Source organism: Mytilus trossulus, chromosome 14 (assembly GCF_036588685.1).
Source record: "Mytilus trossulus isolate FHL-02 chromosome 14, PNRI_Mtr1.1.1.hap1, whole genome shotgun sequence".
In the NCBI taxonomy this organism is placed as follows: Eukaryota; Metazoa; Mollusca; class Bivalvia; order Mytilida; family Mytilidae; genus Mytilus; species Mytilus trossulus.
This window is the reverse complement of record NC_086386.1, coordinates 41,515,526-41,539,601: the sequence shown is the minus strand read 5'-3', so window position 1 is coordinate 41,539,601 and position 24,076 is coordinate 41,515,526. Positions and strand designations below refer to the sequence as shown.

General features: G+C 32.2%; 1 protein-coding gene across 1 annotated transcript; it reads left to right on the top strand.

Moving 5' to 3' along the window:
- Nucleotides 1–528: 528 nt before the first annotated feature.
- LOC134697770 (uncharacterized) lies at nucleotides 529–22,170 on the top strand. Its single transcript, XM_063560058.1, has 4 exons — nucleotides 529–842; nucleotides 1,733–2,148; nucleotides 2,620–2,837; nucleotides 22,005–22,170. The coding sequence occupies exons 1-4, from the start codon at nucleotides 529–531 to the stop codon at nucleotides 22,158–22,160; spliced, it is 1,104 nt and encodes a 367-aa protein (XP_063416128.1). The 3' UTR covers nucleotides 22,161–22,170.
- The last annotated feature ends 1,906 nt before the right edge of the window (nucleotides 22,171–24,076 follow it).

Genomic DNA, 24,076 nt, shown 5'->3' with positions numbered 1-24,076 from the left:
GTCCCGCTTCAGGTTTAAGTTTTTGTCGAGGTAGTTTTTGATGGAGTTGAAGTCCAACCAATGCGAAACTTAGTAAATATGTTCTCTATGATATGATCAGATATAGAAGACGTATAAAATGCATGAACTAAAGAAAATATATACACCGTAGTTTTATAATTAATGAATCAATAACTTGTACTTACGATTTTTCAATGTCAGGAGTTTATTTCAATACACACTAGAACATAATTCGTATATTTTAACAAATTTATTTATTTTTAGGGATAGTCACATGTAAACTATATTTTTTTATGTTATTTCGAATAGACAGAAAAAATATTACAGTCATTTCTTATAATTTTATTTTTTAATTTTCTTTCAAACCGTAGAAAACCATGAAAAAACGTTGATGACGTCATAGTCAAATGGCAAACTTATGTCTATGGACTAATAACAAAATAACGCCAGCCAATCAGAACACGCGTTACATCCAAAATTAAATTATCTTATCATAACAGCAATATTTAATTTGTTCTTTTTCTGTAGATGGATGATTTATGGAATCGTAGCTCCTCTGATAGTGATTCAGATGATAATCAGATATATGTTGCAACAGATCCCAGAAAAGACAAGCATTTTGATCGTAAACAAGAATTGCTGTGGAACTGCAAGGGAAAAGCCGGTAAGGTAGGACAAGGGAAACAACCACTGGTGATTGCAGTCATTGGACCTCCCGGATGTGGAAAATCGTCATTTCTTAATACCATATTTGCTGCTTTCAGCCATGACTGTTGGACTGAAAACGCCAAACATGGAGAATTCGGTAGCAGAGATAAGCAAGTAACAAAAAGACTGAAAAGGTTATATATTTTAGTTATCAAATAAATGCTTGTAAGCCTTGGCATACAGTAAGACGACTGCATGTTATTCAGTGTTTGCCTTTTTTTTTTTTGTACACTGTTTTTCGTTCATTATTTTTAACATACATAACGGTGTAAATTGTCTCGTTCGTTTGTTTTTATACAATTGATATTTCGGAACCTTGTACAGCGAACTATGTGGTAGGGGTATAACCCATTGATTGAAGGAACCGCATTTTATAATAATAGAATCATCCTGCAACTGATATGATTATATAATATTTGGTAAACTATGCCTACCAATGAGAAAACTTTTCAATAAACATGGCGTTGAATGTTGAGACTCATTAAAGTAAGGTTGATGGCCTCAAATTGATATAAAAAAGATATAAGTCATTAGCAACATCTTTATACAAAACAACGAAATACAGACGCGATAATAAGCAAACTACAAACAGGCTCCTGATTAAGTATATAATTATGTAAAAGTAGCAAATTGAATTCATTAGCTGGACCAAAACCCATTTCTGATATGTAACAGGGTTTTACGGCACAATATAAAATAATTATCATGGAGCTTTTGTCTTATTCGGTAGAAATAACCTTCTCCATTCTATGAAACAAATTATCGTTTATAGTTTTAGTTTCTTGTGTACAATTTGGAGTTTAATATGGCGTTCATCATCACTGAACTAGTTTATTTATTTGTTAAGGGGCCAGCTGAAGGTGCAGGAAATTCTCGCTACATTGAAGACCTGTATAGGCGACCTTATTCTGTTGTCTGTTCTATTGTCGGGTTGTTGTCTCTTCGACACATTCCCCATTTCTATTCTCAATTTTATCTTTTCCTTTTTGACATTTGTCAAAATGTACTTAACCTTGTATTTCAGTTTCACAAAGAAAGACTACTACACAGACAATGATGAATATCTTTTGCCAACGTTTCTTGATATGACAGGTTTTGAGGATGAGGACACTCCTTTGAATAAAGAACTTTTACGTATTGTTTTTTGCGGAAAGCTGGGAGAAGACGAAGGACTTAATGAAGTTAGAAATTATGGAGAACTCTATGGTGTTAATTCTGTCAAAGAAAAGTATTTTGGGGAAAACTATTTTGGTATTTTTAAAAGACAAGACAGCAAGTTCTCGAATCCTTTTTGGAAATATCTAGATTTTTCAGTTATTTTGAATAGGGAAGAGTATCTCCGAGTGAATAGAATTATTGTTGTTTGTTCGGCAAATCTAGACCAGCAATTACCAGAATATTTGTTTGAAGCTGTCTCTGATATTACAAACAAAGAGAGGGGTACGTTCACCATAGTCATTCTATACACAATTTAAAACACTTAAAATGTTTGTCTGAAATAACAATTATTTAAAAAGAAACCCAGAAGAAATGGCATGATTGCCAACAGTTACTATCTATTAAGTCTAAAATGACATCGATGTTAGCATTACAGGTCACTCAATGACCTGAAAATTACAACGAACAATGACCGAAAAACTAATGCACATTATATGAAAGACAGCTACCAACAACAATCACTTGATTACAAGTTCCTGTCTTGGGATAGGTACCTGAAGAATGTGATGGTGTTTAACATTCCTGTGACCCACCCCCACCCCGTGAAAATTCAACGAACGAGCAAACCGTAGAAATCTTTTGGAGATGGATTGATTAATCAGATCTCGTTACGTAGCATATTAAAAAATTAACAAAAACACAATAGAAATAACGATTTTTTTTTTGTTTTGATATCTAAATTTCTTTTTGTAGATATTACGTTATATGGTGTACTCACACAAGCAGACAAATATAAATCAAGAGATCAAAGAGTTTTGAAGAGAGAAAGGGAATTCATGAGGGCGCTTGGAATTCTAAAGAATCGTTTTGCAAGAATCAAGAATTACTGTCCGGATATAGATCCGAATATGACATATGAAGATACCATTATTCCTTCCTTAGATGTACCTGTATTGCGGCTCATGAGACAGGTGAGATTGATACGTTGAGTTGTTTTGCACACCTTCCAAGTTACGGATATTACACGTCTTATATAATGAATATTGAAATATATTTTCGTTGGGGCCTGGAGTCGGGTGTGTCTATTCTGTGTTGGTCTTAGCATTATGTATTCGGGTATAGTTTTCTGTAATTTTCTGTAATTAGTTATTACTTCAGTTTCATTATGTATATCTTTTTCATATTCATTTGATAAAATTTACTGTTTGCAATAGCATTAATTGTTCTAAATAATAAGGATGTTCTTATCCCAAGCATAAAAACAACGCCGTATTTGGCACATCCTTTTTCAACTTTTGATCTTTAGTGCTGTACAACTTTGTACTTTTTTTTCACTTTCGATCTTTTATATCTGGGCGTCACTGGTGAGTCTTGTGTGGACGAGGCGTGTTTTTTGGCGTATTAAATTTTAAACCTGATGCTTTTTGTTATCTATTAATCATGTGTTTCTTTGTCTAATATGTTCTCCTATTTATTTGTATTGTAGTCCTGTAATGCTATGTTGTCATTCCAGTGTTATATTTAACTCTGCCATTAAAGTGCGAGGTTTGGCATGCCACAAAACCAGGTTCAACCCACCATTTTGATTCCCCTTTAAAAATGTCCTGTAACAAGTCAGGAAGATGGCCATTGTTATATTATTGTTCGTTTCTGTGTGTGTTGCATTTTAACGTTGTGTCGTTTGTTTTCTCTTATTTTTGAGATATTAAGATAAGACGTGGCACGGTACTTGTCTATCCCAAATTCATGTATTTGGTTTTGATGTTAAATTTGTTATTCTCGTGGGATTTTGTCTGATGCTTGGTCCGTTTCTATGTGTGTTGCGTTTCAGTGTTGTGTCGTTGTTCTCCTCTTATATTTAATGCGTTTCCCTCGGTTTAAGTTTGTTACCCCGATTTTGTTTTTTGTTCATGGATTAATGAGTTTTGAGCAGCGGTATACTACTGTTGCCTTTATTTATATTCATTACAGCGACCATAGGCGGATCCAGGGCGTCTAGGGGACCCGGATTACACGTTTCGTGGGAATGATTTGGTTGGTTATATACGGATTCTTTGAGGCATGACTGGAAGGAACCCCCACCCCATATCCAGAAATCAACGCCACTTTCCTTATTTGAATATTATACTAAAGAAATCGGATACGGGTCACGCAAATTACACTAAAAGGATAGGGAATTTTTAAAAACTGTCTGTTTTAATTTGAATCTAATTGATAGACAGGTTGCCGGGACAGAAAATGAATATACACAACAATATACACCATTTGAACGAAACATAATGACTGTTGTTGCAAAAATACAGGTTCCTCAGCTATTTTAAAAATCGAAGCGAGAGGCTTTTAACATTGCAATGTAGAATACAGGCTAAAATGGCTGAAACGTCAAATTTGCAAACTTCGTGTTGAAAATTGGCTTACAATAAAATTGAGAATGGAAATGGGGAATGTTTCAAAGAGACAACAACCCGACCAAATAAAAAACAACAGCAGTCTAAGGTCACCAACAGGTCTTCAATGTAGCGAGAAATTCCCGCACCCGGAGGCGTCCTTCAGCTGGCCCCTAAACAAATATATACTAGTTCAGTGATAATGAACGCCAATTTCCAAATTGTACACAAGAAAGTAAAGTTCATTACAATTTAAACAGGTTGCTTGGGTAAAATTTGAAACTTGAATTTCCAAAGAATAAGAAAGTTCAAACCTTGTATGTGTAGTCGTTGAACTCTAGGTTCCCACGTAAAATTAAAATGTCACTATTTCAAGAAGAATTAACTCACGAAAGCACGAAAAATTCACTAAATTCACGTTCATTGTTTTGATTTTGACCGCCTGACAACTGTACGGAAATATCAAAGTGATTGTAAATAAGGACTCTGTGACGGGCAACTTATAATATCCGTGTTTTAAGGATTTAATGATATCAAGCCTAATCAAGCCAGTCCAGTTCAAACTACTATCACGTGGTACAATTCTCATTTACATATTATGAATATTAATTAGCAAAACCACTACTAATTTCTGGCTATGTCAAATATGAAACGTTCTGGATCCGTACCTAGAGTCACTGAGCGTATTCAAATATTTCTTTGCAACACAAAACTTTACGACAAAAGAGATGATTTCAGCTTTCCAATTGTGAACTTTCCATTTCTAAGTAGCAACATTCCAGCAGCACCTGTAGCACCTGCATACGGGGTTTATATCTCCCAATTGATACGATATTCCCGTGCTTTCATGTCCTATCATTATTTTCATGGTAGGGGGTTGCTGCTCACACAGAAGCTATTAAACCAAGAGTTCCAAATGGCGAAGTTGACACCATCACGAGTTGGTTGACCGTTATGGAATAACTGTTTCACAAATGATATCGGATATATTCCTTACGTCGTAACTACAATCCCGTTCCCTTTCATGAATGCGACCTACCGAATAAGACTATTTACCGGATTTGTAATCAAATAAGCAACACGACGGATGCCACATGTGGAGCAGGATCTGCCTACCCTTCCGGAGCACCTGAGATAACCCCTAGTTTTTTGGTGGGGTTCGTGTTGTTTATTTTTTATTTTTCTATGTTGTGTCATATGTAATATTGTTTGTCTGTTTGTCTTTAGAATCATATTCAAAACAGTGTGGTCCTGGCCATTGATTGGCGACCTAAATTATCCCATTGACTGTGACAGATTAGGTGAACGTTTGTCTGTAACGACCATTGCTCACTTCTTACTTATCATAGAATTTAAACTGTGGGGTCACCAAAGGTTCTTAGCGCCTTTAATAATAAAATAATTCGAAAAATTATTCAGGAATAACCTTTATGTTTTGATTTATATTATTGATATAAATCAACACACTGTATTATACCGGATTCGTTTTCGAATTGCTTTATTTAGGTGTTGAGAACCTTTGGTGACCCCGCAGATTCGGTGTCTTTAAAAAGTACATAGTGAGCAGTGATTGTTACCGACAAACGTTCACCTAATCTGTCCCAGTCAATGGGATAATTTAGGTCGTCAATCAATGGCCAGGACCACTCTGTTTTGAATATGATTCTATCATTTTTAGCCCTGGCGTTGTCAGTTTGTTTTTGATTTATGAGTTTGACTGTCTCTTTGGTATCTTTCGTCCCTCTTTGATAGTACTGTTCATACATATCCTATTTATTGAAAAGTTGATTATATCCCTAAAAGCTGAAATTAAATGAATAGGCTACGCGCTAACTATATCCTTGAAATATTTCTATTTGCAAACCTGTCTTATATTGCTTTGTAGCATAACTAAAATCATCCAAGTCGTTACCGTACGGAACCTTTTCTCTTGATTGCTCATGGATTTGATGAAGTGGAATTTTGATAGCGCAAAATCAGTTTCAACATGAAATAACCTACATGTTGTATTTATTGAAAATTAACTATACCATTTAATTTCTTAAATGTATGGATAAAAATTTTCAAACAATATAAAACTCCTTTTTTTATATTTGTTCCAGACCGTATGAGTATTGTGACCGTACGCGTACGGTCTGGACCGTATGCGTACGGTCTGGACCGTATGCGTACGTTTTCAAAATACTCATACGGTCGGACCGTACGCGTACGGTCTGACTAATATTAACAAGTTGGTCAAGTTTATAAGTTACAAATGCATATAGCAGATCAACATAACTTAACTATCAAATTAATATAAAAAAGTTCAATTGTAATTGAAACAAAAACTTTATATTTTAACTTTTTTTTTTAATTCACGCTAATTGAATGAGATTAATTTCTTGTATTAAGCATGTCGATCAGTAGTACTGTACATTAATTGTATCATGAACGAAGATATCGAAAGTAAACATAAAGATGGAGTTCAATCAAGTTGTTTTAGAATATTTAGCAACTTTACCAAAAAATGCAAATGCTAAAGAACATGCATGGACTGCATAAATGAAAATACTAAAAATATTACGATACTTGAATTGTGTCACCTTGGGCGATAGTACCAAAATAGAATTCAGCAGGGGCCGTATGCATAAAACATCTTAACTTTAGTATTCCTTAAACTTAGATTTCACTAAGAATTTCCTTAGTTAAGTAAAATGTTTAGGTGGTATGCATAAACTTACTTAAGTCTTCACTTAACTAAGGAATACTTAAATCGGAACCTTTCTCTAATTACCGTATGATATATACTAGCTCATAATATGTACTCAGTCATCCATGTAAAAGTTTATTATGATTATTTAAATTTATTGATCAGTGCATGCTTTTATTCTAAAGAGCTGGGGTTAAATTGATACAGGATGCAAAACAATAGAACTTTTAGCCATTCTCTGTAAGGACCAAAATTAGTGTTCACACCTATGTCACAGATTTTTACCATTCTTTGTTAACATACTACGTAACTAATATACTTAACAACTAACACTTTAAAAATTGATTTTGGGCTTTGTTACTATGGAAATGGCGGCCATTTTGATTTTGGGCTTTTTTTTCAATGAAAATTCTAAAAAAAATCCTAAATATCAATGCTTATTTTCCCGTTATCCTGACAGTAATTGATGCAGACACTTATCACATCTCAAAGCTGTTACCTTTGCCTTTTTAAAAATATATTACATATTTGGCTGACAATTGCGTACATATGCTTATTTTCTATTGGAGAAGGGGGTGATTCTGACATCTAAATGAAAACCAGATTTCACCAAAATTCATTGAAGCTTTGAAAAAATTTCCGAGATAGTTTTTTGAAAAGATTGTCAAAATCATAAAGATAAACCCCCCATTTAAAAATTAAAAAAAATTCAGGGATGTGTTTTTTGATTTAAGAAAAAAAATGTGGATTGAAAACTTTAAAAAATCAACTATGTGTCTATGAATTATCTCCCCTTTATTGTTCTTCTTCATTGAAAACATAAAGAAACAACAGGAAGTACAAGGATTAATGCCCAAAATAAAGTGCAGACGAAATGCAGACACTGATAAAACCATTATAATGTTGGTAAAAATAAGATATTTCAAGGTAGATAGTACTATGGAGTGCAATTCCTCTCTAAAGTTTGTGGATTGTGATAAACTCATTTGATGAACCTCTTGCCAAACACTGAAACAGTGAAACACAGGCAGTACATACATGTACCAAATGTTTGCTATTTTTTCTGAGAATGGTCTTAAACCATCAGTAGCTCTAGATCTTCACATCAATATTGTATTTCAATTAAATGAAGAAGAAAAAAAACAATTCAAATTATGCACGTCGCATGTTATGCCAACAAACAGTTTTCATACAGATATTGACCACATCAAGGATTCTGGACTCAAGTCGTTACCTTACAGAACTAGCCCCCCCCCCCCCCCCCCCCTCCTTTCACCCTTTTATAGTTTGGATTAGTTTATGTAATATTTAGATTTTCATAATTATCATTCATCGTTGATTATTTGTTAAACATTCTCAATTACTAAGACAATGCAAACATTTATTTAGTTTCAAAACAGATATATAATTTACAATGTACCTCCTTTCATGACTTTCATGAGTGTAAGAATTGGGGTTCTCTAATTTTTATGTATTATTTACTTTTTACACATTTTCTAAAACAAATACTTATTCTGTACAATTCTAAGGAAAATGATTTTATAATCAAAATGTAGATTTCTGTAGTAATTTGATTTCTTTTTAATGTTTGTCCTTCATTCTGAGATTTATAATCTATATTGTCAGTGGCAGATCCAGAGTGGGGCCCACTGACTGACCTAAGAGTGGGGCCGGCTTCAGTCAAGCTTCAGTGATTTCCTAGACAAGCAACTATTTTTTTTCCTAAAAAGGGGGGGGGGCAGCCCCCTGGGCTTCCCCTAAATCCGCCTCTGATTGTATTACCTTATTTTGTTTTCCACAGTTATTCTTCTTACTTTTGAATCCCATTATTCTCTATTTTAATTATGATCAATTATGACGGTGTGCTTATTTACAAAATGTATCTCCAATTATAATGTTCATATTTATTTTTTAATTCAATCATTTGCTTATATTAATTATTCTTTGTTTGGTAAACCCTATTAAGCTTCTTAAATGATGTGTTCATGGTTTAATCTATTATTTTTACAATTTATGAATTATTTGTTATTGATTTCAAAACAGTACTTTAGCTGTAAAATTGTCAAAACTTTAAAACTCCTATTTTCATAACACCATTGTTGTGAATATAAATATTTGATTTGCATTCAATATCAAGCTCCCCACCCCCTCCCCCAAGATTAGATGTGAATTCTATATCCCTCCTCCCCATCTCTGAGATTTGATCAGGTTTTTAAAACATCCTAAATAATGAGTATCTTTTAACAATGGTTTGAAACTGTAAATAACCGGCTTCCCAAAAAAATATATTGAAAAAAAAAATTGTATAATGATAGAAAACAGATGAGTACTCTGTTGCAAATAAAATCTGTGTATGGTTTATTACCTTTCACTTTAACATATGAATAATTGGTATGCAATATTACAGCTAATTTAAATTTCTTAATGCATGTAGAATAAAATTTTGGTTAGCCTGCTTGCTTTGTTTGTATTGTACACTCATAAGGATAACACCCAATTAAATTCAAATATGATATACAGGTTTAACTATGCCAATATAAATTGTTTAAAGATGTCATTCTTATTTATAAAGCTTGTATAAACAATTATACAAACAAAGCAAGCAAGAAAATCAAAGTTTTACTTTGTAAGCATTAGGAAATTAGCTGTAATAAATCTTGAACAGCAATACATGTATAGATTAACACAGAACTTGTTTCAATGTTTAACTGTAGTTTTATAAATAATTGCTATCATTTTTTCCAGCATGTTGTACTTTGTTTCTGTAGAAAATAAGAATAGATGTCAATGATGCAGTACTTGAAGGTGAAATGAGGTAATAATAATATATTGTTTAAAAGTAATCCTTGTTTCTTCACCAAAGGTTCAGCATGTGTTTAGCAATAATACTATGATATACAGGTACATATTTGTCATACAAAGTCTTCACAAACACGGATAGAGACAGGTAGGCTAGAAAAATATATATTAGAGAGTCTTGTCCTTTTCACAAATTGCACCTATTTAAATTTATTTAAAAAATTATACTTAACTGTATCATAATAAATTTTTTTGTCTATGAAAAAATAATCATTTTAACAAAAATTACAAACCTTATTTGCTGTTTATATTGCTGATTCTTATTTTTATTCTCCATTTAAATAAGCTGAATCAATTTAATTGTTGTGTAAATAATTATTATTCTTTAAAGAAGATTCTATTTATACTAAGAACTATAATCAACTTTGTATTTTATGCAATTGTTGAGCAATGCTAACTTACATCAAGACAGATTCAGATTCAATATTTTATCATAGTCTCACTACTTGGAATTCATATACAGTACATACAGAGTATATAAACAATATAAGACAGCCAATATACAAATATAAAACACAAGTAACAAGACATCTAACATAAGCGATATTTTCCAATTAACAAAGTTCCATAACTCATCAGTTAAAAGGTAAAATTTGTCACAATCAGAAGTGCTGACATCCATTATTCCTGAGGTTGTGTAATCATTGTTATAAATCTTCCTTTCTGAATTTTATTCTTTAAAGAAATTTTATCAATGCAGACTGTTAATGAAAAGGTGTACAGAAAGCAAATGTTATATAAAAAATAATCATAAAGTGATTGCATAGAATTGAACCCCTAGAAACTATTACTGGCAAAAATAAAAATATATTTTTGCTGAATTATTGCCAATGAAAATTATCTCTACTAGAGATCAAAGAACATAGACGTAAACAGTATAGGTCAGCTATGATCACTCAAAAATGTCAGAGTCAATATTTTATGTGCCCATAACTGAGTTATATTGTAGTAAGTTACAAATGTTCCTCATTTTTCTTTTCAAAGCCAGATTTATTTGACATATTCCTTAGAATTAACCAGGGGAAATAGCAATTCAACATGATGTCATCAGAAACCTTATATTTTTCAGAGTGATGTAACACAGGCAAGAATTTAAGTGAATGAAGTAGCATGGAATTTTTATCACAGGTATTATTTAGACAGACAGATTAAAAAGTGTTTTGCCTTGTAAATCAACAACAACAGTTTCTCAATCAATATTTTAAAATTGTGTTTAAACGTTTTACTAAACCCCTTCAAACTAGCTATATATAGAATCGCCCTTTTTTTTGGCAAAGGGGGGGGGGGGGGGTATTTATCTAATAAACAATCTGTTGTCCAGTTCCAGTCAAAAACATTTGGGAATATAAACTTAATACCAAAATGTTAATGCTTACAAGTGATTTTAACATCAATTGGCCAAAATTAGAGCCAAATTTTTCTTTTAATTAGAAATATCTATGCAATAGGGAGAAACATGACTCAGAAACATTACTTTTCTATAACTTTTTATAAATTGCTTATCTTTTTACCCATTTCAATGCGATTTTATTCTTGTATTTCGGGGCTTCTTTCATGTGCTGAATCTAAACATGTATTAAGTTTAGGGATTTTGGGTCCCTTTTTTTAAATGGGTCCATTGAGGGTCCAAAATTTAACTTTGTTTGATTTTATCAAAAATTGAATTATTGGGGTTCTTTGATATGTCAAATCTAACTGTCTATTTAGATTTTTAATTGTGGGTCCTGTTTTCAAATTGATCTACACTAATAAGGTACCAAGGGTCTAAAATTAAACTTAGTTTGATTTTATGAAAAATTTAATTCTTGAGATTAATTGATAAGCCCAATTTAACTGTATATTTAATTTTTAATTTTGGGTCCCGTTTTAAAATAGGTCTACATTAAGGTCCAAAGGGTCCAAAATTAGACTTTGTTGGATTTTTACAAAAAAATAATGTAAGGGGTTCATGCTGAATTTAACCATGTATTGTGATTTTTGGGCCCTGTTATCAAATTTGTCCATATTGAGGTTTAAAGGTTCCAAAACTCTTTAATTTCATCAACCCATTGAATTCCTGGGGTTCTTTGATATGCTCAATCAAACTGTGTATTTAGATTTTTGATTTTGGGTCCCATTTTCAAATTGGTCTACATTAAGTTCCAAAGGGTCCAAAATTAAACTTAGTTTGATTTTAACAAATATTGAATTCTTGGGGTTCTTATATATGCTGAATCTAAACATGTGTTTAGATTTTTTATTATGGGCCCAGTTTTCAAGTTGGTCCACATCAAGTTTCAAAATTTAACTTTCTTTGATTTCAACAAAAATTGAAATCTTGGGGTTCTTTGACATGTTGAATCTATTTAGAGTTTGGATATTGAACCATTTTAGCTTAATTGTCAAATGTTTAATCACAATCCCAATTCAGAGCTGTATTAAGCCTGGTTCTGGCTATGCAAATTGGTTAAAAAGAAATTATATGCCCAAGACCTATTATGGTATACAAATGTCCTCCGTCTATCTGTCCAGCGTAAACATATCGCACCATAACATTAGAAGGACTTTTCCAAATTTCATGAAACATAATGTAGTTGTTACTTATAATGGTCAAAATGATCTGTATACGTTTTGGTAAAAATAAGATTAAACCTTTTTGAGTTACAGGACTTTGTAACTAAAAAAGGGGTGTATTTTTTTTCACATGTCCCACCGTATCTCAAAAATGATTTATGATGATTGCTTAAAACTGTACAAACTTCTTAGTTATGTTAATCTACAGATCTGTTTACTTTTTGGTGATGATTCAAAATGTTTATATTTTAGAGTTATTGAGTTTTCTGGTATAAAAGGGTTATTTTGCACCTGTCGCGCTGTATCTCAGAAAGTGTTGATGATTATTGCATAAAACTTACACTTAAGACAAAGGGCGTATCATACACTCATGGGGCAGCAGTCTATTGAGTTCATGTCTGACATGTTGATGACCGATAGACAAACGGACAACAGTATGCCATAATAGTCCTGTAAATGATGTATAAAAAGTGCATAAATAATGCAATCAAAAGTTAATCATGAAAGACACAAAACTATCTTTTGAATTTTGTGTAAGCATCAATCATTAGGAAAAAATTATTTAAACTAGTAAAAATTGCTTATATCTAATATTTGATTAAGTTTTTAAAATAAAATACTTTCTTTTATTTAGAAATAATCCAGCAGTTTCCAGATTATGAATTTCACCATGTTAATGAGTTTTACAAGCAGTTAGAATGAGGTGTTTTTCAGAAGAAGAAATGAGTTCCAAGAATATATATTCTAAAAGTTCCAAATCTGTTTATTGTAATAGATTACTTGAAATAATGAAGAACATTATTACAACTGTTTTTCCACAAAATACAGAAGATGTCCTTCATTCACTGACAATGTAATTGAGTTCTAATAACCAGGAACAGAAACCTCAAGCATTACCAAAAGGTTCATTTTGTTCTTTTGTTGATTCATTGAAAAAGGCTGAATCTTAGCACCACAAAAAAATACTGTCATTCTCGACACATACCATGTTGTATAATCAAGTTTATCAGATGCTTCCAGACATATCTGAGAATAAATATTATGTGACATCTAGCTGCAAAATAAAACTGATTTCAAGTTTTCTGTTAATCTCTTTTGTTAATGTCAATTATTTTGTCATAGTCGCATCTCAAATTGCATGTTTTACCTGTAACCTCTAGAAATGTATCCAACTGTTATACAAGTGAGTGGTTTAACTAGCTATAAACCAGGTATAATCCACCATTTTCTACATTAAAAAAAGGTCTGTACCAACTCAGGAATATGAGAGCTGTTATTCATTCTTTTGACATGTTTTAGCTTTTGATTTTGCCATTTGATAAGGGATTTTCCATTGTGAATTTTACCTTACTTTCATTGTGACCAAATCACTACTTTCACTTTAAACAATTTGTTTTTTTCAAATGTTTTACTTTTTCAATATATATATGCAACTGATAGGACCAATTAAATATTAAACATTTCAAAGAAAATAGTAGCCAGAATACTTAGAAAGAAATACCCCATATAATAATTGGGAACTATATTCAAAGGCCATGGAAAAAGGGAATTAATTGTGGTCTGAAGCCAACTGCAATGTTCTTTGTAATGTGTTTCCAAATCAACTGTTATTGATATTTATTTTGAATAATATAAGTTGTGTATCAAAACAATTCCTTATCAGTATGGTTTTACAAAGCTAAATAAGAAAAATTTTGAAATTGACGAATATAACCACTTATACTTTCTTTTAATCTGCACAATGCAATTTCAAGTTTTGCCAAATTTCAGAAAATTTTGAACAATTTTTTTTTTTAAACAACAAAAAACACACAGCCAATTTTTTTCTTGGTGAAAGAGTGATATATGAAGATCATTTTGGGGGCATAACAAATATATCTGACGTTGGGATAAAAAATAAAATCATTTGAAATTCACTAAAAAATGCCTTTTTCAGCAGTTTGAAAAAATGCAAAATCAGCACTTTTCAGATACAAGTTTTAAGGTTTTGAATTGGTTCAAGACAATGTCTGTTTACTTTAATGTGTTATTTCAGACCTTTACTTGTTCAGTATACCTATGATTTAGGCTAAAAATGTATATTTGTTAAAAATAATGAAAGTTGAAAAATGATGCATTTTGAGATTTTGCTACTCTGTTTCTGGGCTTATATATATGGGACCTGTAACCATAGCAACAGAAACCCCAAAAACAAAAATGAAAGGTATTTTTGTTATCAGGGCATCATATGGGCTTAATATTGAAAAGATATCGAAAATCTGTGACATTGGTGTAAACAGTCCCTTGAATATCTTTGGTTTTTACAGAGAATGACTCTTTAAAATAACAAAGTATAATGATGTATAAGACCACGGTTTTTAAGGTTGATGTTTTGACGGATGAGCATTGGAAGAAAAATATTTCCGTAATTTGACTTTCCTCTACTTAGACTTTATAATCATCTTTTAATGGGTGTAATATTTTATGGATACAACAATATGTGTTAAACTCTAACAAAACATGATCAAGGTTTCAGTAGCGTAGCACAAGTCTAAGGGTAGCATTGTAAGCAAATCATTTTACAGAACACTTTTTTCAATAAAATGTTTACTAATAGTTCAGCTTATTGTGCACTGCCATCTCCCTTTCCAGACCCATTGCTTACATTTGCTTATGGTTTGAAAAACTTCTATTGTGATGTGAAATTTACATTTTAATCACTTTCTTTTTACAACAAAAGAAAGGGGGAGGGTAGAAATTTTTCCAGGAATCAATATACAAACTAGGGCATTTTTCAAACGTCCTACAATCTTTACTAAAACAAATTACAACAGTAAGTATATTATATTCTCAACATCTTAACGTACTTAGCAATATTTTCGAAACCGCAAATTATCTCATTAAAAATAAAAGGAAATATAAAAAAAATATTTTATACGCTTAGGGTATCATTAGTACCTTATATAATCTTATATAAACTTCGAATTCCATGGGGTGTAGCAGTGGGGACTTCTGACTGCCGTAACAGTAGAACCGAACTCAAATTTTCGAACAACTTTTCTAGCAGTAAGGGAACGACCATTTGACTTTAAAAAAAAAGGGGGGGATGGATTTTTCCACAATTTGATTGAAAAAAATCGGGTTATACAGATGATTATAATGAAAAAATAGTCTGAATCTAAAGTTTCCCCATACATTTTAGTGCTAAATATTGAATTGGTACCATCGAAAAAAATTGAATATTAATTTTCGCGCGAGAAAAAAATCGGACTCAGACTCTCCTCCCTTTTTTTGGCCTTTGACGAAAGACAATCTATTTTTTTGGCGACAAGTCGAACACAATTTTTTCTCTCAATTTTAGCATTACATATAGTGGCAGTTGAGGGTGAAACAAACATTTTTTTTCTCAGGGACAAAAACAAATTATTTTATTCACCAAAAACTGGAAACAAACTTTTTTTTCTAAAAAAATCCATAGACCCCCACCCACCCCCACCCCGAAAATCAAATGGTTGCTGTCTAATTGTATTTTAACGGATCTGAGATTCTATACAAACAAACAATTAACTTCACCCTTTTTCAGTAATGCATTTATGAGTGAATCGTTGTTTGAGTAAAGACCAGTGGCAAATATTTCTGTCAGTGTGTACGTCCAGTCGATTCGGAAAAACTTTTTCTAAGGAATGATGTGTTCGGCAATGATGATGGATGAGTTAATAAGGCTACGTAAAGAGTTTTTATAACAAATAAATATATCAAGTTAAGACAAATATTTCTGTAAAGAACTTAATTAATAAATGTTATAAGTATCAATCTTATATAAAAATCGTTTCTTTTTTACATATAAATGGACAAATTACAGTTCGGAATGTCTAGTTTTGTGTACACTGAACCTACACAAGGCCTACATCGACTATCGACTGCATGTAGACAAAACATGATTTAAACTACATGTAAACATTGAGTTTTATCAATGGGAACGTAATTAGGTCTTTCCACTTTTCTGTTGAACGACCTATTGTTTTTCTTCTGATTATTAGGTCTTTCCACTTTTCTGTGGAAAGACCTATTGTTTTTCTTCTGATTATTTTTTTTTTCTTCCGCCTTATTTTGTTCTTGCGATAAACATTTGTTTCGCAATATGTCGCTTAGATATTTGGTATATGATATCGAACAGTTTATGCGCTTTTGAAATTTACCCTGCGTAAACGAATACTTTTCTTTGTAGAAGTTATCTCCCCAAACACTTTTTTCCTTGTGAGCGCAACTCCTTCTCAACCGTAAAATATTATGACAAATTTATTTTACAAAATTGCTCATTATATCCTTCGCATGATTTGTCTTTTTTTGACCGAAGCGATATGAACGCTCCATATGAGAGTTATTTCCCCTTATGCATTTGTTATAAGTGATATGCATTTTTATCTTGTAAACCATAAGTGCTAGAGACCTAGGATCTTTTGATTTGAGGTCCTTGGTCCAAAAAAATAAAAATTAGGTCAAGGTCAAATTCTAAATTTTGATTTTGGCTTATTTTCACTCTTTTTCATTAACTTTATAAGATTTCGATAATTTTTTTTTACTAAATTGTTAGTTGCGACATGTTGTAACTTAAAAATTTTGATTGGAAGGGTGCGTAGACAATAAATGGGAGTTTTTGCCCCTTTTATATTTAGAATTATGCGTAAAGGGATATTACTCATGAACCATACATAATACAGACCTAGGGTCTTTTGATATGGAATCCTTGGTTTATGACCTTAAAATTGAGGTCAAGTTCATAGGTTAATTGGACGTTCTAGATTTTGACCTTTGCTGGAAATTCATATTTATACATCATTAAGCCATAGGAACTGACATTTTCAACTAAATTTTAATATTTTCATATCAAAATAGATACTTATTGGTGGAAAGACCCACAATTGTTCTTTGAACAATTGGTTTATAATTAGGTCTTTCCACTTTTCTGTGTAAAGACCTATTGTTTTTCTTCTGATTATTTTTTTTTTTTTTTTTCTTTCGCCTAATTTTGTTCTTGCGATAAACATTTGTTTCGCAATATGTCGCTTAGATATTTAGTATATGATATCGAACAATTGATGCGCTTTTGAAATTTACCCTGCGTAACCGAAAACTTTTCTTTGTAGGAGTTATCTCCCCAAACACTGTTTTCCTTGTGAGCACAACTCCTTCCCAACCGTAAAATATTATGACAAATTTATTTTACAAAATTGCTCGTTATATTCTTCGCATGATTTGTCCTATTTTGACCTAAGTGATATGAACGCTCCATATGAGAGTTATTTCCCCTTTTTCATTTGATATAAGTGAATTGCATTTCTAACTGGTAAACCATAATTGATAGAGACCTAGGATCTTTTGATTTGAGGTCCTTGGTCCAAAAAAATGAAAATTAGGTCAAGGTCAAAGGTCAAGGTCATATTCTAATTTTTGAATATGGCTCATTTCCACTCATTTCCAGAAAACGTATAAGATATCGACAAATTATTAGGTCTTTCCACTTTTCTGTGGAAAGACCTATTGTTTTTCTTCTGATTATTTTTTTTTTTATTTTTTCTTCCGCCTAATTTTGTTCTTGCGATAAACATTTGTTTCGCAATATGTCGCTTAGATATGTGGTATATGATATCGAACAATTGATGCGCTTTTGAAATTTACCCTGCGTAACCGAAAACTTTTCTTTGTAGGAGTTATCTCCCCAAACACTGTTTTCCTTGTGAGCGCAACTCCTTCGCAACCGTAAAATATTTTGACAAATTTATTTTACAAAATTGCTCGTTATATTCTTCGCATGATTTGTCCTATTTTGACCAAAGCGATATGAACGCTCCATATGAGAGTTATTTCCACTCATTTCCAGAAAATGTATAAGATATCGACAAATTATTTTTTCTAAAGTGTTTGTTGCGACATGTCGTAACACGTAAACTTTGATTGCAAGGGTACGTTGAATGTAAAAGGGAGTTTTCTCCCCTTTGGTATTTAAAAATACGCGTATGGTGATATAACTCATTAACTAAACATAATTAAGATCTATGGTCTTTTGATTTGAGGTTCTTGGTTAATGACCTTGAAATTGATCTCAAGGTCATAGCTTAATTTGACGTTCTAGATTTTGACCTTTGCTTTTACCTCATGTGTATACATCATGTGTACCAAGTCAGGAATATGACAGATTGTCCATTCGTTTTTGGTGCGTTTTGTTTTTTGATTTTGCCATGTGATTATTGACTTTCCAAATTGATTTTCCTCTGAGTTCAGTATTTTTGTGATTTTACTTCTTTTTTTTTTATACATAATAAAGTCATGAGACTTTTGACAAACGGTATCAAACCATTTAACCTTGAAAACACAACCGGAAGTGACCTTGTGTAAACCGTAAATAGCTATTCATTGTACTTTATTATATAAAAGTATATAGAACAAGATATTTTTGGAATCAGTGTCAAGTAAATAGGCAAATATTATCGGAAATAGAGTTTTTCAAACCGGAAGTAAGAAATTATCTCCCTTATCTAAAAAAATATTGTTTAGAAACCATATATGTTTGGAATCAGCGTACAATAAGCTATCATTTGACGATTGAAATGACATTTTAAACCTATTTTTACACCTTTCATATTAAAATACATTGTTTTGGTGGAAAGACCTTCAATTGTTCTCTGAACAATTGGTTTTTAATTATGTTTAGTTATTGTGTGAGTTACACTAACACAACACCGAGTTTAGGTCAATGTGAACACGGCCTTAGCTTAAGATTTTTTATGCATACCACTTAGATAAAAAGGGCGGAGTTTCCTTAACTTAATGTTAACTAAGTAAAATCTTAACTTAAGTAGCTTTATGCATACGGGCCCTGCAGGTATAAGGTATAATAAGAAGGTTACTTTTAAACTATGTAATGAAATTATTGAAATTAAAGATTCATATGTTTATCTTGGTCTGCTGTTTAATTACAACGGAAATTTCTTTCTAGCTCGTAAAAAATTGGTAGACCAAGCTCAAAAGCACGTTATGCTCTTTACAAGAAGATACAAAATATCTCACTTCCGATTGATCTACAGCTAAAATTATTTGATGCGTTGGTGGTTCCTATTTTGACCCATTCCTCGGAAATATTGGGGTTTGAAAATAAAAATAATACTGAAAAGTTACATCTACAGTTTTGTAAGCGCAGTTCGGGTGTGCGATCATCTACGCCAAATTTTATGGTATATGGGGAACTTGGAAGATTTCCACTTGAACTGCAGATCAAGTTAAAAATGGTATGTTTTTTGGCACAAGCTAGCAACAAATGATAAAAACCTATCGGGTAAACTTTATAAGTTACTTTGGTACATGCATGAGCATGAAGGTTGTTATTTTAAGTGGTTTAACTATGTAAAATCTGTGTTTAAAGATTGTGGCTTTTGCGAACTATATAATTTTCCAGAGCAAGTTGATTATAATTATATTAAAATTAATGTAAGGCAGCGTCTCCAGGACCAGTTTATTCAAAAATGGTTCTCAGATATAAACAATTCATCAAGGGGGAGTTTTATCTGCACTTTAAAGAAGAGTTTTGCTTTGAAACATATCTGTTAAAATTTAGACGGGGTCATAAAGTAAACATATGTAAATTAAAGGTATGTAATACAAAGTTTCCCATCGAAACAGGAAGATGGAGAAATGTACCACGAAATGATAGGATTTGTCCACTCTGTAAAGCTGGTCTTGGAGATGTATACCACTATATATGTAAATGTACCAATTGTGTGAAGTTAAGGATTTAAGGGGGAAGTTCATACCTCCATATTATTTAAAATATCCAAATGAAAAAAAAAGTACTTGGCATGCTTAAATATAGTAATAGTAATGTGCTGTCTAAGTTGTCAATTTTTATTCAAAAGGTAGAAAAGATGCTTGTCTAATTTAAAACTGTAATAAACACAAACTTATTTCTGAAGATGTATAATTTAAAATTGTATTCTGTTTGTATTATGAACTATGTCGTAATTAATATTGTGTATATAAATATGCTCCTGTTGCGCAGTCCTCTGCGGCTGCGTTTTCTCTAATAAACTAAAACAATTAAACAAATACCTATTTTCAATTGTTCGTTTGTTCATTTTATCTATCTAATTGTAATAAATTATCAATAACAATTTGTAAAACTAAAAATAAAGATTTTTTCAATTTAACCCATATGATCAAATAATATGTATGGTCAGATGGTACTGGACCGTACGCGTATACTCACACGGTCCGACCGTACGCGTATATATGGTCTGACCGTACGAGTATACGTATACGGTCCGGGTCGTACGCGTACGGTCCAACTACTCGTATGGTCTGGAACATATATATAAAACATTTTTGTTAATGCTTGTCACTCAAAAGATAACACCATCCTTTTTATCATGCTTATTTATAACTTCATATATGCATCACTTACAAAAGAAACTGCCTTTTAACAACCGGTCGTATAGATTTCTGCACTGGTAGTGAGGTGAAGGTACTCGACCATCGCATTGGAAGTTGACGTAATTAGTTGTGCATGAAAACTATACATAAAAAAGAAGATGTGATATGATTGCCAATGAGACAACTCTCAACAAGAGACCAAAATGACACCGAAAACAACAAATATAGGTAACTGTTCGGCCTTCAACAGTGATTAAAGCCCGTACTGCATAGTCAGCTATAAAAGGCCCCGAAATGACAATGTAAAGCAATTCAAACGAGAAAACTAACGGCCTTATATATATAAAAAAATTGTAAGGGTTCGCTTACTTTTGCTGTAATTCGCAGGCTCAACAAAAATGAGGAAAAAAACAATAAAAATATTCCTCTTGATACTATCTTATGATTGTAAGAAGCTTCTGTCAAAGTTTGGTAAAAAATCTAGGATTGTTAATGAATCTTATAAATGTTTTGAAAATTTTAACTGCAGACTGTATGTAAGGCCAACTGAAAGAAAATCTAAGACCATTTAAAAGTAAAATATAGAACATATGGAGTTATCTTTTTACAAAATTTACTTCTGGATACTATCTTATGATCATAAATAAGCTTCTGTCCAAGTTTGATACAAACCCAGGATAGTTTAAGAAAGTTATTAAAATACTGAAAACTTTAAACATTCACTATGTAATGTTTCCCCGCAGAAAAAAAAACTAATTTCATTTATTAGTACATTACGGAAAAGGGAATTTTATTTTAAAAATTTGCTTCTGGACATTTATTTATCTTATGATCATACACAAGCTACTGTCCAAGTTTGGTAGAAATCCAATATACTTTAAGAAAGTTATTAAAATTTCAAAAACTTTAACCACAGAGTGAACATTTGTGGACGCCGACGACGATGGAATGTAGGATCGCGTAGTCTTGCTTTTTTGACTAAAGTCAAAGACTCGACAAAAACAAATGAAAAACAAATATGCAACACATAAACACACGACAACCACCAAAAAACATACATGTATAGATGGCAACGGTCATTACTATAATTGTTCTGTCCTTATTTGATTTTAAAATTTCAAAAAATCTGTAACTAAGTATATCATTTTTAAAAGTTAATTATCTGATAATAATGTTGGAAGCTACACTCTCTTTATTTTCTTCATAAAATGTTTACATGAACTATGAAGTTCTTTACTCTCTTTAAGGTTTTGACTGCAGAACGAACAGACCAGGACTTTACTCATCGTAGGACTAAAAACGGAAAATATGTGCCTAATTTGTCCAAATTACCGTTTGTTACATGTATTATAGTATTTGTATTTATTGTATTGTCTGTGTTATTTCTCTTTAGATTAATTTGAATAAAATAACTTGGACAATTTGACATTCATACATGTACTTAATTGTTTAAAATGAAAACGTGTCTAAAGGATATCATTTAAACGATGGAAATACTTCAAGTTGTTTTATTTATTCATAGTTGATTTATTTTAAATAAAATGATTTTGTGTTTCTATGTCGGTTGACATAATCCCATCACACACATGACAAACACAAACTTAAAAGTAGAGAATCAGGTGCGGATTTAGATGAAGGGTTCCGGGGGTTGAAAACCCTTTTTGGACGATCAATGCATTTGAAAAGAGGCATATAGTTAGACCCCCTCCTTTGTTCGTGGTTGAGACTCCCCTTTTTAAAATTTCTGGAAACTGTCCTTTTCTTCTGCATAGCGGACAATTAGATCACAGAAACTGCACCACTTTTATAACCATGTTCTACGTCAAATCAATCAAGAATATTCAAATCTTTCAAACCAACAAGTGAGAAAAACAAACACGTGAAGAAACAAATACACAACAATCAACAGTTTTAATAATTTTGTCGTACTGGTACACGCTATAATTAGGTAAAATTGAAAGCTTTCTTGTAAAAAAATAACCTACACCCAGTTAACCATAAAATTTCATGGAATGAAAGAAACGATTTGGGCATGCATGTACAGTCACGATTGACGTATGACCTACGAAAAGGCTCCTCTCCTTCTTTAATCTCTTAATTTCTTGATTTATATTTTTTTTCTTCATTTAGATTTATTATTTCTGTTTTACCCCTGACTTTCCAATATCTACTAGCAAACAGATGTAAATAGAAGCTGCAAAATCAAATAGTGTCAAAAACTTGTATCAAAACTACCTAGGTAACAATTTTGTCAACTCGTAGCTTTAAAATTTCCAGTAAATTAATGAGCAGGTGGATAAAAGGTCCGCTGATGTAGAACCTCAGTTAATAGCTAGCTACCCTAGGTAACCGGGGGAATTTGCATTCATCAATCGATCGGATACAATTGTTCACGTCTCAATCATTACAACTGGAAGGACGTCCTGGGTCTGCTCCTCTTTATCCGCTATCTACGATGTTGATCTAACTGATAGATGGGTCAACGACTTACTACTTTCGGTGTACAGTACGTTTAAAACTCGTTTTTGGGGGAAGACGGCTTCAAGCCCTATGGGGTTGAACAGAGTGACCTTCCCTCACATCATTCATTTTGTTTTTATAGTGTTGAAAACCCCCAACAAATCTTATTGAGATTGATGAGATGGGGAGACGCAAATTAATAGATTGACTTTAAACACTTTTTTACACATTTCCCTTCTGTTTCTCTCGAAATTATCGTATACTGAGCTCTCCTTTACATTATTTACGTTTCTTTTACAATCCGGAAAAATCAGTATGATGAGATATTCTAAATATATCCAACCTACATTATATTTTATGGTGACGTCATTGTTGGAATGCCACACTTCGTAAAAGCAGGGATATCATTCACTAGTTATTTAAATTATTCTCAAAGATTGTGCATTAATTAAAATGATATTTGTTAAATTTAAACATAACTATGTTTGCTATAGATGATTCAAACATCAAAATGCAATACTTTTATTTGTAGGTCAACAACTTTCAAAGTAAACAAAGTCCGTGGGGCTATATGAGATTGGGGAGAGAAATGTATGTATGTACTCGAGATTCCGCCAATGTAGACGCACCCCTTGATTGACTGCAAGGGTACAGCGGATCCATGTACACTCCCTCAGGATTAATGGTGATGTGTCCTTTACAATATTATCCCACCACCAGAACAATCCCCACCCAACACCGCCCAAGGGAGCATGTAGGACACCGGGAAGTCTGTTATTATGGTGGAGGAAGCCGAAGTACTCGGAGAGAACCACCGGGCCACTCGGTGGAAACAGACAAACCAGAGAGATATCAGAAG

Excerpts from the sequence above, each read along its gene's own strand:
- LOC134697770 (XM_063560058.1), top strand. The coding sequence starts at position 529 with ATGGATGATTTATGGAATCGTAGCTCCTCTGATAGTGATTCAGATGAT. Across the intron at positions 2,149-2,619 it reads TATTACAAACAAAGAGAGGG|ATATTACGTTATATGGTGTA; the intron begins GTACGTTCACCA and ends TTCTTTTTGTAG. Across the intron at positions 2,838-22,004 it reads TATTGCGGCTCATGAGACAG|GTTTTGACTGCAGAACGAAC; the intron begins GTGAGATTGATA and ends ACTCTCTTTAAG.